The sequence below is a fragment of the Pygoscelis adeliae genome, unplaced genomic scaffold (assembly GCF_000699105.1).
Source record: "Pygoscelis adeliae isolate BGI_AS28 unplaced genomic scaffold, ASM69910v1 Scaffold234, whole genome shotgun sequence".
Classification (NCBI taxonomy): Eukaryota; Metazoa; Chordata; class Aves; order Sphenisciformes; family Spheniscidae; genus Pygoscelis; species Pygoscelis adeliae.
The window spans coordinates 33,642-49,496 of record NW_008824546.1 but is presented as its reverse complement, the minus strand read 5'-3'; the positions used below and the strand labels follow the sequence as shown (position 1 = coordinate 49,496).

General features: G+C 39.3%; 1 protein-coding gene across 1 annotated transcript in view; it reads left to right on the top strand.

Annotated features, from left to right (window-relative positions):
- The window catches only part of LOC103915047 (chromosome unknown open reading frame, human C16orf52), a 39,300-nt gene extending 25,176 nt beyond the window's left edge, over positions 1-14,124 (top strand). The window contains exons 3-4 of the mRNA XM_009321792.1: positions 4,051-4,263; positions 13,394-14,124. Coding sequence (XP_009320067.1) covers positions 4,051-4,263; positions 13,394-13,578 — 398 coding nt within the window. The 3' untranslated portion in view covers positions 13,579-14,124. The remainder of the gene's footprint in view (positions 1-4,050; positions 4,264-13,393) is intronic.
- Positions 14,125-15,855: the final 1,731 nt, after the last annotated feature.

Here is a 15,855-nt window from a genome sequence, read left to right as displayed (position 1 = left end):
CTTTCCCTCAACGGTTTTGTGAAACTTAATTGTTAAACAGGTGATGCTCCCGAATGTTGGTGTATTTGTTAAAGAGTGTTTTTATTAGTGATTCTAGTAAAAATATGCAGTGTCAGAAAATGAGCATTACTGGTGGTCTGGAGGAGTTGGGTGAGGTAGTGTAGGAATATGATCATGAAATCTTTCACTGGTATAAACTGGAGTCAGACTGTCACTACTGGAGTTGTTTAATGTGTTTGAAATGCACTGGCACATTAGGGAATAGATTTACTGGAAAAGACTAAGGACCACTTCACTGACATTTGCTTAGTACAGCATTCTCTGTTTTGATGAAGGCTGAATCTCATTTTTAGTAATTAGAATATATATCCTAATCACCTCTCACACTAGCTGTACTGACCTGCATAATGCCAGTCTCGCAAGGTACAGAGGCAGAGGCATACGAGAGAAAGGGAGCAGCCCCCTGCATCTCCAGGTTGTCATTATACTTCCTGCTGGCTGTGCAGCGTGGCCATTGGGAGGTGGAGGATGGGCAGGTGTGGTTACTCCGCTGCACATGTTTTAGGGCTGTATCCATCCTTAAGCTGCCTAATCTACTTGCATTAGCTATGCTGTTTGTTTTATACCTGTGTTAGGTGCTTAGATTTTCAGCAGTTTTGCTGGAATTATTCTGAGGGAACAACTAAAAGCCTGTTTTACCTAGGCATCAGAGTGGAACTTGGTGACTGGCTTGAGGTGGACCGTTGGGCTGTTCTCTAACTACAGGCAGAAGGAGACTGTTAGATTTAGTATCTCTGTCCCTCCTTTCAATGATGGACTAGATAAGGTTAAACAAGATTTTCTGTAACAAGTTTGTTGGCAGCTGCCTGGCAACTGTTTGCTTGATTGCCTTAGAATGGGACCAAGACAATAAAATACCATGTAAACCCACTCCTCTTTTGAATTTCATGGCAAATAAATACTCTTTTTCCACACCAGAGACTTCTTTTGAAGTGTGCAATTAACAGGAGATTTGTCACTATAGGAGCAAGGTATGAGGTTTAATTTTCTTCTGCCCAGTTTATGTATACAAGCGAGGTATTCCTGTATAGTGAACTTAAACGTGAACTTTAACTAAATTTATGAGCACATAATGAGGTTGTTTCTCCCAGCTACCTTTGTGAAAAGTTTAGAAATAGTTCACAGACTTCTCTTGCCCTCCATTTGCCTCCCTAGAGTCTGCAGATTCAAGGTTCAAAACCTTGAATATGGAATACATCTACTTCAAATTTGTAATCCATGAAGCAGAGTTAAGAGAAAATACTAAGTATGTGCTAGCAAAAGCTTAACTATAAAGTAAAGTTTAGTATTTTTCCTCCAAAATGGCAGATCCTGAAATGTAATTGCTGACACTTAAAACTCTGATAAAAAAAAAATAGAGAAAAAAAGAAAAAAAAAGAGTGGAACAACACACTTGGGCACCAGTAGTGATATTTAGGAAACCCTGCTCTGAGTAGTTTCATGCAACTATCCTTGTGTCTTCAAAAGGGATGCTACCCTGGTACTCGCAATTCAGAGATTTTTGTTCTCTTTTTTTTCATTTTCAGTTGTGGATTTGTTGGGGGTTTTTGTGAGAAAATCAGCCTTTGGAGAAGTAGATGTTGACAGCAAAAAAATTGCACTGAAAAATAGTAGTTCAAGATGGAGTTCTCTTCTGTTTCCTCTAGATATAGCTAGTGGGCTTAGCTGTGGTCCTCTCTGAATCTGACGTGTTAAATGTTCTCTTGTTAATTGAAAAATGTCTTCAATATGAACTGCGAATTGCATCTGAAAGATGAGTTAGTTGTCTCTTTCAAATACATGGTCATCTATAGCAACTGTTCTTCAGTTTCAGTTAACACGCAAAATGGAACAGAGTCCAGCACAGTGGTTCTTATCACTGTTGCTTTTGCCAAAGTTAAAAATGCACTAAATTACTGCTACTGAATTCAGGAGGGCTCTCTGAATTCAGAAAACATCTGTTGAGTGTGTGATGTCATTTTTATGGAGTCATTCTTTAGATGAGAATTGCAGTTTAGAAAAAACTGACTTCTACTTTAAGTACAGTAAAATTGTTGTTAATTCCTAGTCTTGCGGAGTGATTGGGATTAATTTCCTGTTCTATGATACTGCAGTGAATAGCCTCTTTATCCCCAAACTACAGGAAACTACTTAGTGTTTTGTATGAGGTTCTGCAATGTGTGTGTGTTTCAGGGAGCTTGACTTTTAAGGACACATGCACATCTCCCCTCTGCCCCAGCAGCTGATGTAAAATGAAAACATTGCAGGCTATGAAAAAGCAACTGAGAAGCAGTTCATGTAAAACTGTGTACTGTACAGGTATGTGAGCTGTGCAGGATTGCTCATGTAATTCTGGCTCAGTTTTGTATAATCTTGGTGCACAGCAATTGTGTGATTGCTGTATATCTGGAGTAGAAAATGCCAATTTTGTTGGTTTTGTAACTGACGCTTTTTTAAAGGATTTTACTTCAACTTTTAGCTGAAAATTCATCTCTGAATCTTTCAGTTGATTAATATGTAATTAAAAGGATGTATTTGAATAGGACTAAAAATTTGTAGTCTAAACAAAGGTTACAGGAATGCTTCAACAGAACTGATTCAGTAATGTTTTTGCTCTTGGTTCTTCTCATCCTCTAGGAGTGTATCAGAAGTGCTACAACTAATAAAACGTGATATTCTGCCTCCTAATCCCATGATTCTAAGCTCAGAAGCTGATTCTGCTGGTACTCATTGCTGAGGTGTAAGCAGACAGGATCTGAACACTTGTAGAAATTGGCTCCAGGGTGCTAGGAGGTGCATGCTAGGACTGGTTACCCTTTTGACTATTGGCTTACTTCTTTGTATCATGCTTTTTTTTTTCCCCAAAAAAAGAAGCTAAAAAGTATGACAGTTGTTTCTTCCTCCAAAAATCATGCTAAACCTAAGCTTCCAAGTCTTACTGTAATTGTTTCTAAGTTGCCTTCTTTTTATTTTAAACAGGTCAACTATCACAATATTTACTTGCAGTAATTTGTGGAGGAAGATGTTGACTCTAATATTATCCACTGTTGGTTTTTGCTTCTAATTTAGATAAAGGACAATTGTGATTATTTAGGAAAACAGTTCAGAAGAAGGGACAAAATTGAGAAATATAGGACTTAATGTTTAAGAGACGCTGGAAGAAATGGATTTTAATCTTGCATGTTAATTTTGGGTTAAAATTTTCCAAATAAAGAGAACTTCACTGTTAAAGCTTACTAAAAGCTGCTTTATGAGTCTCAAAAGCACTGAATTGGATTTTAAATCAGATTTTTTTATTTAACAGAAAATACCTCATTTTGTGTAAAACTTTATGGTTCCTGTACCAGTCTTGTCCTTTTTCTAGGATCTTTTTGATAGATCTTTTGTGTAGATATCCCAGTTTGTGTGTGTAGTACCTCTTGTTAGCTGTCAAAAGGATTGACCTGTCTCTTGCATAGAAGGACTCTTAAAGAGTTATTGTCAAGAAGACTTTTGTTTTTTTTAAAAATGCTCTTAAAGTCTTGGTATGAATCAAATGCAGTTCCTGCTGTAAGACTTTGAGGATTAAAGCTGTATTTACAGATGAGGGGAAAAAGCATTAGACAATTAAAGGCATTTTGGGGGGCTGCAGCTCATTTTGTTAGATTATAAAAGTACTTCATCTTACACAGATGAGGGAGTGATTCTCTATACAACTCAGCTACCACTTCAACTGATATTGGCAGGCTTTATAGGAGTGTTTTATCCCTTTGGTTAGACCTTGATTGCCACTCATGAACCAGATACAGCTTGCAGCCATCTCACTTCAACTTGTGCAAGCGTATGATGAAAGAACATGAAGATAGATGTTTAAAGCATGCCCCCCCCCATCCTCTGTGTTTGAAAGGCTTATTAAGGTTCATCACAGAAAGAGTCCCTTATTTTTTGACAATTCTGAGCTTTGGTTTGCAGTTGAGCGCCCCTCAGAGAGGATTCTGAAAGTTTACTTGCCTCTCTGCTATGTATTTTCAGGTGCTCTCACAGTTGGCCTTGTGCGACAGTGTCAAACCATCCATGGACGTGACAGGACCTGTATTCCTCCACGGCTGCCTCCTGAGTGGGTCACTACGTTATTTTTCATCATTATGGGAATCATTTCACTAACTGTCACATGTGGTTTGCTGGTGGCTTCCCACTGGCGAAGAGAAGCTACTAAATATGCCCGCTGGATAGCTTTCACTGGAAGTAAGTGACCTCAACTACACAGTTGGCCTGTATGCAGGATAAACTGGTGGAGTCTAAAATAACACTACAGTGTTGTGAAGGAGCAGTGCTTAGGGCTCTTACTATACAAAACATTCTTTTTAAATACCACGTCTGAGGGAAAAATAAAATTCTTCAGAAATCAAGGGGTTGGTATCTTAAGTGACTATAATTGACAGGGAATAATAGTCTGTGGGCCCAAGGTGAGAGAAAGGAAGGCATGACCCCTTTACCTCCTTTGGGCAGTGCCATTAATTGACCGAAGAAAATGAGCAGGGATAGAAGAGGTCAGTCCTGAATTGTGTCTGATAGTCATTCGTACTTCCCCACTCCCATATATCCAGGACTTATTCGTAGCAGAATGGAATGATTGAAAATTCCCTCCCTGAGGAAGAGGAGGCAGATGCTACATCTGAGACATACTACAGTCTGAAATCCATCTCTACTTCAGGTGTCTCATGAATACCTCATTCAGGGTTGATGCTGGTTCAGTCCTGCGTTATGCTCACAGCAGGTGTTTTATTCAGAATATCTGCATCCTAATTGGCTATGCAGGATTGCCCACTGCAGAGCATCTGCTGTGCTTCACAGCACTGAGACTTTTGCTTCCATAAGCGACCCACAGCAGTGCTTTACCTGGAGGGAGGAGTACCAGTGTTTTTCTGCCTCCCTTGATTCTGCTCCGTATGAGCACCATCATAACTCCTCACAGCTGAGCCTTCTCTAGAAGCCCTATATTTCCACACAGGGAACCATATCCTATGGCTGCTTCGGTGCAAAAGAAAAACAGTTATAACAAGTAAGGGGAATAACTTTCAAACTTCCTTTTCTTGATGTGTGTTACAGGCTTAGCCCAACTGTGAAATGGTGCCTTAATGGTGGGGATGACAGCATGAAAAAACTCAAAACCTGAGGGCTTTTAAATTGACTTGAATTATGACATACCACTAAAGGTAGTGTGAACACTAACTAGAAAATGCGAGTTTGTGGTTTACACAGGCATAAATAAGGTTAATGGGACTCTGTGACATCTAGTGATATCTAATATGAATGAGATTTAACCTTGTTTTGGGCAAGGGAGTAATATAAAAAACCGCTCAGCTTCAACAAGGTGCTTCACTGAGGCACTTGTACAATCAAAGCCATCCTTCTCACTGCTTTGCTACACAGCGTATTACATTAATAGTGCAGCTCTTGCAGACAATGGAGCTATTGAAATGCTGTATCCATTGTGATTGACTTTTATTTATTTTCCGGTGAATGATTAAAATAGCAGACATGAATATTACTGAATATTCCATCCCAACTTTTCCAGTGCCCTTGTTTATCTATACGTATTTCATGTGTATCTAATGTATGCAGGGAGGGTTTAAACTCAAAATGCCATATAAAAATAAGATGCTTACAGTAAGCTGAAGTCAAAGCTCTAGGGTAAAGAGGGTTTTGGAGTACTATATATTAATATTCGATACCACAATTTATTTACTGAGGTTTTTTTCTTAATTCAGAGCTTGTATTTTGGGCTTTACATATTTTAATGTTTTTTAAAATGTCTTCAGTTGTCACATCCCTGCATCTTTAGTTTTCTACAACTGTGATGGTTAGTTCAGCCAAAAAAAATGATGCCCTAAAGCTGTTTTTTTTCTGTAGATTTCTTTAGGCTTGCAACAGGTCCATTATTAGAAGTCTAAATATAGAAGGACATTCTTTTATTTCAGCACTTGCCTTTTTGTTATGAGATGTTTAATAATGAAACATACTAATTTCTTCTTTTGCAAGTCAGAATTATTCATAATTCTATTAAGATATGATCGCTGCATTGCCGAAATTCTAAAATTCAACGTCTTTTGTATTCATATCCAATACATACAACTCTGTGACCTTTGCGTTCCTGTTAGCAGTGATGATGGGAAATTTTATTGCTTAACTCACTTGTAAGAAAAATCACTTTTGAAAAAAAGAAGTGAATGGGAGGAAGAGTTCTGTATTTTTCAAAAAGTTGACAAGAGTGACTTGTCTGGTTCATTAGATGGCAACACAAATTAGTAATCTACTTGTAGATTAGTATTAGGAAACATGTAGCCATGTGGAATCAACTTGGAATACCATGAACAAACAGGCCCTTCCTGTGAAGTGCCAGTGCTATAAGATGAAAACATGTGTAACTCCTTAGAAGGGGGTAGGGAAAACTTCATAGTTGTATTACATCTCTTCTGCAAGCAATTTCAAGACTCCACAGCCTCGTACAGGCTGCTAGCAGATAGCCTTCTCACAGAACTTTCTGAACACAACATAGGACATACTATCCTAGGCAGGCAGGGAAGTCTGCTGGGATTGCCAAGGGCAGCTCTGGGACTGGCAGCTCCATTCTCTTCAAATGCAAGGGGGTCTAGAGTAAATCATCTAAGGGCAAAGGAATCCTCTTGCTCAGCCCTTTCCTTGCAACTCTGACAGTGGCAAGGAGAGCCTAGTAAGAGGTCACTCTTGCCCAGTTCATGCTGGAATTTATATATAAATATATAGCTTATATTTTTCATTGAATTTTTGCTTGTAATTTTGTCATCTTGGATGACTTCAGATTTTTTCAACAGTGTACCTATAAATATGAATTATTGCTGAGAGTGATCTTGTCTATCTTGTTTAGCTAAGGACAAAAGTTTGATCTGTCAATTCTCTTTCCTGTATACACTTCTAAAGGGATACACCCAAGAGAGTATTTACTAGCACGTTTGCGTCCTTCCCCAGCCATTGGTGGTTTTACTGCACAGAAACTTGTCTTTCTGACTTCTCTGCAAAACAGCTTTGTGGAGAGGAGAGGTATTTCCCTCCTCCAGGCCATACTGCATGAGTGACAAAAGTCTTCTAAAGGCAAATGTGAGTTTTCCTTCGCTTTCTGTAGAGAAGAGTCTTTCAAGAATCACAGTATACCTACTGATGTGATAGGTATTGTTACTTTGGACGTAGATACTATCAAAACTATCACTGATGTTTGAGTCCTGTTAACCATAGTACCAAATTCATACAACGTAATGGAGAGTGGATTCCTTCTTGGTGTTCGTTTGTGCACTGCCCAGGTCTTTATGTGCTTCTTCAATGGACAAGGTTTTCCAAACTCATAGCTGTGCCTCTTGTGTTGATAGCAGCCAAAGATCTGATCAGCTATTCCTTTGCATGGTATTATCTACTGGTTGCTCAAGTGTGAGCTAACTGCCTTTTACCCTCCCAGCTTCTGTACCACTTCATCACTAATTATGCCGTGTGACATAGTGGCATAAGTTGGTAGCAAAAAAGTAACCTGGCTTTTGTATTGTTCCATGTATCTCTGAAACTGCTCCTTTTTTGCTAGTCCTACTTCAAATTTATGTAACCCCCTTGCCTTTTCAGGGTGCTCATTATGCCATCTTCTGGTTTAGAAGATAGGATGTGGTGAACCTATGGCAAATCTCAAACATTGTAATTTCCATGGTCCTTGGGACAGATACTGTTATATTCCATAATTAGAAACAATGTCCAGAGCTTGCTTTCTGTGGAGGCCACCTAGGTGGTCTTATGCGTGTTATAACAATCTTGGCTATTGCAGGAATTCACAGGGCTCCCACAAGATCTGTTTACATCTTACACAGATTCAGGTCTCTTACCATCTGCTACAGCTAGAAAGGGAACTAATTCTGTGTCTGCTACCACTGAACTGGGTGTTTCTCTGAGATGTATCAAGGGAGGAGATGCTGGACAGAAAAATCATATTTCTACCTTTTTTCCAGCAGTTACCAGGGAGTCTGTTATTCTTTTTGCCTGAGGATTTAAATGTTCATGAGTATAATGGACTTGCTTTTTGAAATGCAAGTAAAAGTGGGGCAGGATAATCACATTCTTAACTAACAGTAGCTATCCTGCAAACATCTGTCCCTGGTGTTCCCCAGTGAATAAAGTGCTTCCTGAGTTACTAAAGATTTGTACCAGGTGCTGCTTTCTATGTTATGCTTCTCTAAAGAGGCAAGCAGGTACTACAATGAGCCTTCTAAAGACTAGGCCATAGCTTTTTCCTTCTTTTAATATGCTGTATCCTGATTTTTTGAAGTTGTCATCGGATGCTCAAAACAATTTCAAGCTAAAAAATTACAGGAACTAGATCTTTTTTTGACAGCCACCATCCAGAAGTAGATTAGAAATGATTGTGTTTTGTTACCTAAATATTTTTGTTAATGGAAATTGTAGTCATTAAGTGTCTTTCCTGCCAATTTTCCTACCCAAGGAAGAATTTGAAATCAAAAGCAAGTACTCCTGAAGGAGAAGTTCTTTATGGGTTGGTGGAAATGTTGCTGGAAATTCACTGAGTTGATACTACCAGATATGGAGAGTTACATTTGGGCTACAGCTTGTATAAGAAATTCCTATCTTCTAGCTTACAAATCTCCTTCTGAAAGAATACACACTAAGTTAACTGAGCACTTCATATATTGGGTTTTCTACTTAGTTTCTTCTTTTTTTTAAAATAAATTTATCACACAGTCTTTTCTTAATGACTTCTCAAAACTTTGCCATAATTTCTTTGCCAGGCTTCCTAATCTGACAGAGACTTTGATGAATCAATTTTTTATTTGCTATTTCAGTAGACTGAAAATTCAGACCACACTAAGAAAATTGCTTGGACACCCTCACAGCAGAACATGTGCACTGTGTGTATGCACAGTGGAAGAGAAAAGATGGCTGGTTACTTCTGTGGTAAATGTTTGGAATGTGTATGCACGTCAGCATCCTGCACACTGCCTGCATGTGCAGAAGTTTTTTTTTTTCCTGCTGTGAACTTAGGGAGAGTTGAGGTACCTGCACCCTTCTGTCCTCGGGCAGGAACACGAGGAGACACTGGGCACACACTCCACTTGGCGGTACAGCGCTGCTAGCAAGTCTCAGACCTGGCAGCACTGGTGCATGTATGTACAACACACCTCAAAGAGCAGTGGTTTAGTAGAGAGGGATGAAGATCTATTCTTCAACCATATCCATGAGGCCATCAGAACTTTTCCAGCTGTGTAGTTCTTGAATGTAATAAAGGAGATTTAATCTTGAAAGTGCAGGTTGTTTTCAGAATCCTAAAGCTATTTCCTGTAAGTGTGTTATTGTTAAAATACAACAGACGTTTTGTAAATAACTGGAATGCTTGTCAGGGACAAACTGGATGGAATAGGAAGCGTGCTGAGTTATGATAATGTGACTCATCCTCAGAATATTGTTCAAGCTGTTATTAATTGTATGTTGCATTACTAATCACACATCAACCACTGTTTTCTGGACCACTCAAGTATAGAGCTCTTCTATGCTTACACAGATCTGCTCGAGAAACACACACCCAAGCTTTCTTTCCTCAGATGGACCAGCTGTTGGTTAAGATACAATTAAAAAAAGGGAAACATTCTTTAAGAATTAGATTGTATAGTATGGAATTACGTGGACCAATAATCATGTAGATTAAAACCTTCTAGATTATTTAATGTTTAACGTCTGGTTGCTGGTTCTTTGGTTTTGTTTTAATAGGTGGCCTAAGGAGGTAGCACTGAGCAAGAATGTAGTAACTATGCAGTTGCCAGATGTTTTTTGTTTGTGCTCTTTTTCTTCTCCTCTAAAAAATAATCTGATGGAGCTGGAAGCGAGACACGAGCTCCCTCTCCTGGACCATTTGATTTTTGCCTGCTCAGTATTGTCAGCTAGAAGAAAGGCTGATCCTGGTGGTAGCTGCTCTTGACTCAAGGTGTTGTGAAAGCTGCTTCATGTGTTTCAGAAAGCAAGGAGCAGCTGATGTTCTGATGTGGTTCATGGTTTATGAAACCGTCCTTTCTTGTTTATGCCCAAGTCCTACTTGGACACTTTTTGAATTCAGATTCATCACACCCATAACTAGTCTCTTCTATAGAACATGTGTGGTTTTTCCTCAAAGCTGAGACCTGTGCTATGCAAATCATAAGCTTTGAGCATTAAGATATAAAATATGTGATAAACTATTCATCTTGGATAAACATGGAGTCCATTAAAAAAAAGTTTTTAGTGTGGGCGTGTAACACTGTGCTGCATAAACTGGAGCATGTGTATTTAGTCTGGAAGAGCAGTAGTGAAGTTACATAAAAAAATATTGAGGCTGCCCCAGCCCATCACTTCCTCATTTGGAAGACTGGTAAGGCCAATGGGGACAGGTGAGCTCCTGAATTTGTTTTATGTATATTTGGAAACAAAAGCAGCTGCAGCACTGCTGACTTGCACAGGAACCGGTGATTAAAGTGATGGCTATTACTGTTGCCAGTGGTTTTTACTGTTGCTTGTTTGACTTGTGGGGAAGCTCAAGTAGGGAACAGCATCCCCAGAGTTTGTTCTGTCTCTTAGTGGTGGAGAAGAGAAAGGGGAGACAAGGACAGCACCTGTGTCCCTTACTAACAAACAGAAGCAGCAGTCTGTGTTAACTGAGAGAAGACTGAAAAAGTTAGCATGTAATGCACTTTATTCAGGCAGGAGCATTGTAAGTTGGCTTGAATTTTCTTTTTCATGTGGCTAAGTTTATAGGTAGACTTTGAGGACTAGGAGAGGCTTTAGTGTTAGCTGTGCATCATCTTAGGAGATGGTGGTATGTGGATTTGTAGGGTTGGTGGGATATCTCTCCCCCCAGATATAGTTTAGATTTGGTTGAATGGGTATTGGGATGCTATATTCCACTCACAATAAATAATGTTTGAAACAAAGTTGAAATACGTAGAAGTGGAATAAGAGTGAAGCACTAATAGTTGACTGAACTGGTAGAATCAGATAAAATTCTGTGTTATTCCAATACTGATTAAAAAAACATTGTATATTCTTGCATATGCAATCAAACCAATTCAAAAGCTAATCCTTTTTATTGTGAAGAATGTCTTGCCTCTTAGAGGAGTGTGGTTGCTTAACCTCAGATGGCAAGTAAGCCCCACAGCCGCTTGCTAACCCTCCCTCCCCGCCGTGTGATGCAGGAGAGAATTGGAAGAGGAAAAGTAAGAAAACTCATGGGTTGAGATAAAGACAGATTAATACTTGAAATAATAAAATAATAACAATATCAACAACAACAATAATAAGTTAGGGGGAGGGAGGGAGAGAGAAAGAGAAAGAAACAAAACCCAGGAAGGAAAAAAAACCCCAAGAGGTGATGCAATCACTTGCCACCCGCTGACCGATGCCCAGCCAGTCCCCGAGCAGCGGTCACCGCCCCCCGGCCAACTCCCCCCAGTTTATGCACTGAGCATGACGTCCCATGGTATGGAATGTCCCTTTGGCCAGTTGGGGTCAGCTGTCCTGGCTGTGCCCCCTCCCAGCTTCTTGTGCACTTCCAGTCTTCTACAGTCGGTAGAGCATGGGGAGCTGAAAAGTCCTCGACTAGTGTAAGCACTGCTTAGCAACAACTAAAACATCGGTGTGTTATCAACATTGTTCTCATCCTAAATCCAAAACACAGCACTGTACCAGCTACTAGGGAGAAAATTAACTCTATCCCAGCCAGAACCAGGACAAGGAGCCGTATTTGGAAGTCATTCCCTTGGTCGAGACAGCAGTATCATAGAATCATAGAATCATTAAAGGTTGGAAGAGACCTCCAAGATCATCGAGTCCAACCGTCAACCCAACAACACCATGCCCACTAAACCATGTCCCTAAGCGCCTCATCTACCCGTCTTTTAAATACTTCCAGGGATGGTGACTCGACCACTTCCCTGGGCAGCCTGTTCCAATGTTTAACTACTCTTTCAGTAAAGAAATTTTTCCTCACATCCAATCTAAACCTCCCCTGGCGCAACTTGAGGCCATTTCCTCTCGTCCTTTCGCCAGTTACTTGGGAGAAGAGACCAACACCCACCTCGCTACAACCTCCTTTCAGGTAGTTGTAGAGAGCGATGAGGTCTCCCCTCAGCCTCCTTTTCTCCAGGCTAAACAACCCCAGCTCCCTCAGCTGCTCCTCATAAGGCTTGTTCTCCAGACCCCTCACCAGCCTCGTTGCCCTTCTCTGGACACGTTCCAACATCTCAACATCCTTCTTGTAGTGAGGGGCCCAAAACTGAACACAGTATTCGAGGTGCGGCCGCACCAGTGCTGAGTACAGGGGCACTATCACTTCCCTGCTCCTGCTGGCCACACTATTTCTGATACAGGCCAGGATGCCGTTGGCCTTCTTAGCCGCCTGGGAAATACTACAACACTGGATGTTCTCTCTAGATTTGATCAGAGTACTGGCATGTGCTGTGAGGAATGTTGACCACTATTGATACCTGAAGGCCTGTGAAATCCATAATGTAATTCTAATGAATGGCTTTAATAGGAGTTCTGGTTTCTTTTTTGTACATCCACACAGTCAGCTGTAAGCATGAACCATGTACATAAGTCTAACTGTTCAGGTGAAATAAAAAGCCTCGTTGCTTGGTTCTCTTTGTTCACTGAGTCTGAATTTGAAGTTTTTCACTAAGAAATCTAGATTAAACTGAATCAGAAAGCTTTCTTTGTATTCCAGTTGGAAATCTTAAGGATATTTCATTACTTAAGGAAACATTCATATAACTTTAGGAAACTGGTATCTTGTAATCTGAAAGAAACTGCAATGACAATCTGTGTGTTTTCTATTTTTAGCTAAACTTACAGAAAAGGAATTTGTGTGGAAGAACGGGAAAGGGCAACTACAGTTGGAAAAAGACAACTCTGATAATAGAAAAGGAGTTTCTTCAGTGTTGAATGTTAGTTTATCTTGACTTTGGGGAAAATGACTAAAATAACTGGGGAAGTAATGAACTCTGACTAAACTTGTGGATGGTGGTAGAAGTACATCCACCATTTTTTTATGCTGTAAAGACAGTTCATGATCTAGTGAGCAGGACTGAAATTACAGTCAAAATTGGGGTCTTTTAATCTTTCTTGAGAGTAGATAAGGGATGTTTTAAAAGCGAGATAAAGCCTACTCAGTCATTTCAAGCCAGTTAGGTACTGGAATATCTCAGCCTTTCAGTTTGGTCAGAATACTTTGCTTGCTTTTCTGGACTGTTCTATGAATGGGTAAATATTTTGACTTTAACACAGCAGTGACCATTTTTTTTCTTTTCTCTTTTCTTTGCAGTGATTCTATTCTGTATGGCAGCCCTAATATTTCCGATAGGATTTTACATCAATGAAGTTGGAGGTCAACCATATAAATTACCCAATAACACAGTGGTTGGGTCTTCGTATGTACTGTTTGTCTTATCCATTTTCTTTACGATAGTGGGACTTCTATTTGCTGGCAAAGTTTGTTTACCTGGCTGATGAATGTCTGAACTGCAGGACTTTATTTTGGACAAGAGCAAGACATCAGAATTGCATTCTCAGGAGGATGCCTAGATCAGACTATCAAACACTTACTGAAAAGAAGAATGCTTTGACTTGTTCTCACTATGCACTTTGGATGAAAAAAAGGAGAGCCTTTCCCGTAACCAAATACAGACAACGTTGACTAATCTCCTGAGCATATTTAATGCAGTCAGGTCTGCACTGTGATAGGAACTAGTGAAGAATGCTTTACACTGAGAAGCATAATGCCCCATGTTACTGTACTGTTCCTGTTTTTAATGTCTAACGATTTGGAAGTCAAAGTATTTATGAACTTTGTGGTAGACCAGAGGGTTGCAGGGGAATTCAAGTGAGGCTGGCCTCGCTGTTTAGGAGATTAGTATTTTACATCTTCCTTCTGATGAGCAAAGCCTTTGGCACCAATGTGGATCAATCTTGCATTACTGCACCAAGAAGCCAATAGATCAAAACATGTTCTCTAAATGTGTGTAACAGCAAGAAGACATACATCCCCTCCTCTCCCATAAGCTCTAGAAGAACACTAAGGAACATTTTAGAGGGGGATTTCTTCCTTATATTTATATAAATATATATATAAATATATATATTTTGCTGATGCAGTATACAGTGTGTGTGTATGTGTGAGTGTGTATATACACATATATGTGTATATATATGTATATACACACAAATGGTTCCTGGAAAAGAACTCAGAACGCTTTGCTAGCAAAACACTGTGGTGTGCAAAACTAGAACTCAATAGAAAAAAGCCATTTCTCTGAAGGCCACATAGCTGAGAGTCTTCAGTTTACCTCATTCTTTGTAGCAGCCCTTGATTTTAACAGTTTTTGTAATAGGTACAAACGATCCCATGCCTTTCTAGGTGCAATTTTAAGTTAAGCTAAAATTCTTTTTATGGTAATTTATTTGTATATGAGGGTAGAAGGTGAGATCATGTCATACCTTAAAGTTAAAATCCTAATTTTGGGAAACTGACACTATTTAAATTATTAGCAACTGTTGTACAGAAAGTCTCTTTTTCTACTGCATTGTTACATTACCATTCATACATGTTCAAGCACAGCATTTTACCATAAATAAGCTTTTCTCTAGCACATGTAAAATGCAGTGTTTAAAGTAATGCAAACACTATTCCACTGCAGAGGTGGATGAACTTATTTTCATTTGAGTATTAATTCCTCTTTAAAAAAAAAAGAGCAATATAATTGTTTAAATAATATATGCCCTGTTTACTAAAGTTGTTATTTTAAAAGTGGATTTAAGGGCCACCCAAATTTGGAGTAAATACTCCTCACTAAAGGTAGTTTTATTTTTCAACACAAGGATGAACCTGTGAATCCATAATGTCATAATTCACTACTCAGTCTAACCTTGCAGAAAGTACAATATAGTGTCCCAGGAAAGCTGCCTGCACTATCAGTATTTATTTTCCAGTTAATTCGTGGTTTACCTGAGGTTCATTATGAAAATAAAAAAATTGTACGTTTCAAGTGCTGTTTCATTGAGCTTATTAGAACAACTGCATTGCTAGATAGACATTTTTCTAAAATGTTAATGAAAGTGTATTTTAGAATGAGGTTGTTGTTAAACTATAATAAGCAGTTTCCAAAATAATCACTCATCAGATAAGCTTAAGTGTTTGAAAATAAGACAATTTGCACAATTCTTTTAAACTGTGTGCCATTCAGACCCTAGTGGGTCCCTGTCCTTCTCTTCCTCCACCTCTTCCCTCTCCCCCTCCCAAGGTATTTTAATACGAACAGGTTATTTGCTGAATTAAGTATGTTTTCTTTTGACCTTTTTGAACAAACTTGTCACTGGAATGGTCTACAAATGACTTTTTTTCCAGTCAGCTCACTCACAGGTAGAAGGGAGTGTTTATAGATAGCAACAACTAAAACATCGGTGTGTTATCAACATTGTTCTCATCCTAAATCCAAAACACAGCACTGTACCAGCTACTAGGGAGAAAATTAACTCTATCCCAGCCAGAACCAGGACAAGGAGCCGTATTTGGAAGTCATTCCCTTGGTCGAGACAGTAGAGCCCTGCATGTTGCTACGTTCAAACTAAACAGGGTTACTTATCCAAAGGTATGTTACAGGAACACTGAAGTTGTCATTTATAGAATCATAGAATCATAGAATCATTAAGGTTGGAAGAGACCTCCAAGATCATCGAGTCCAACCGTCAACCCAACAACACCATGCCCACTAAACCATGTCCCTAAGC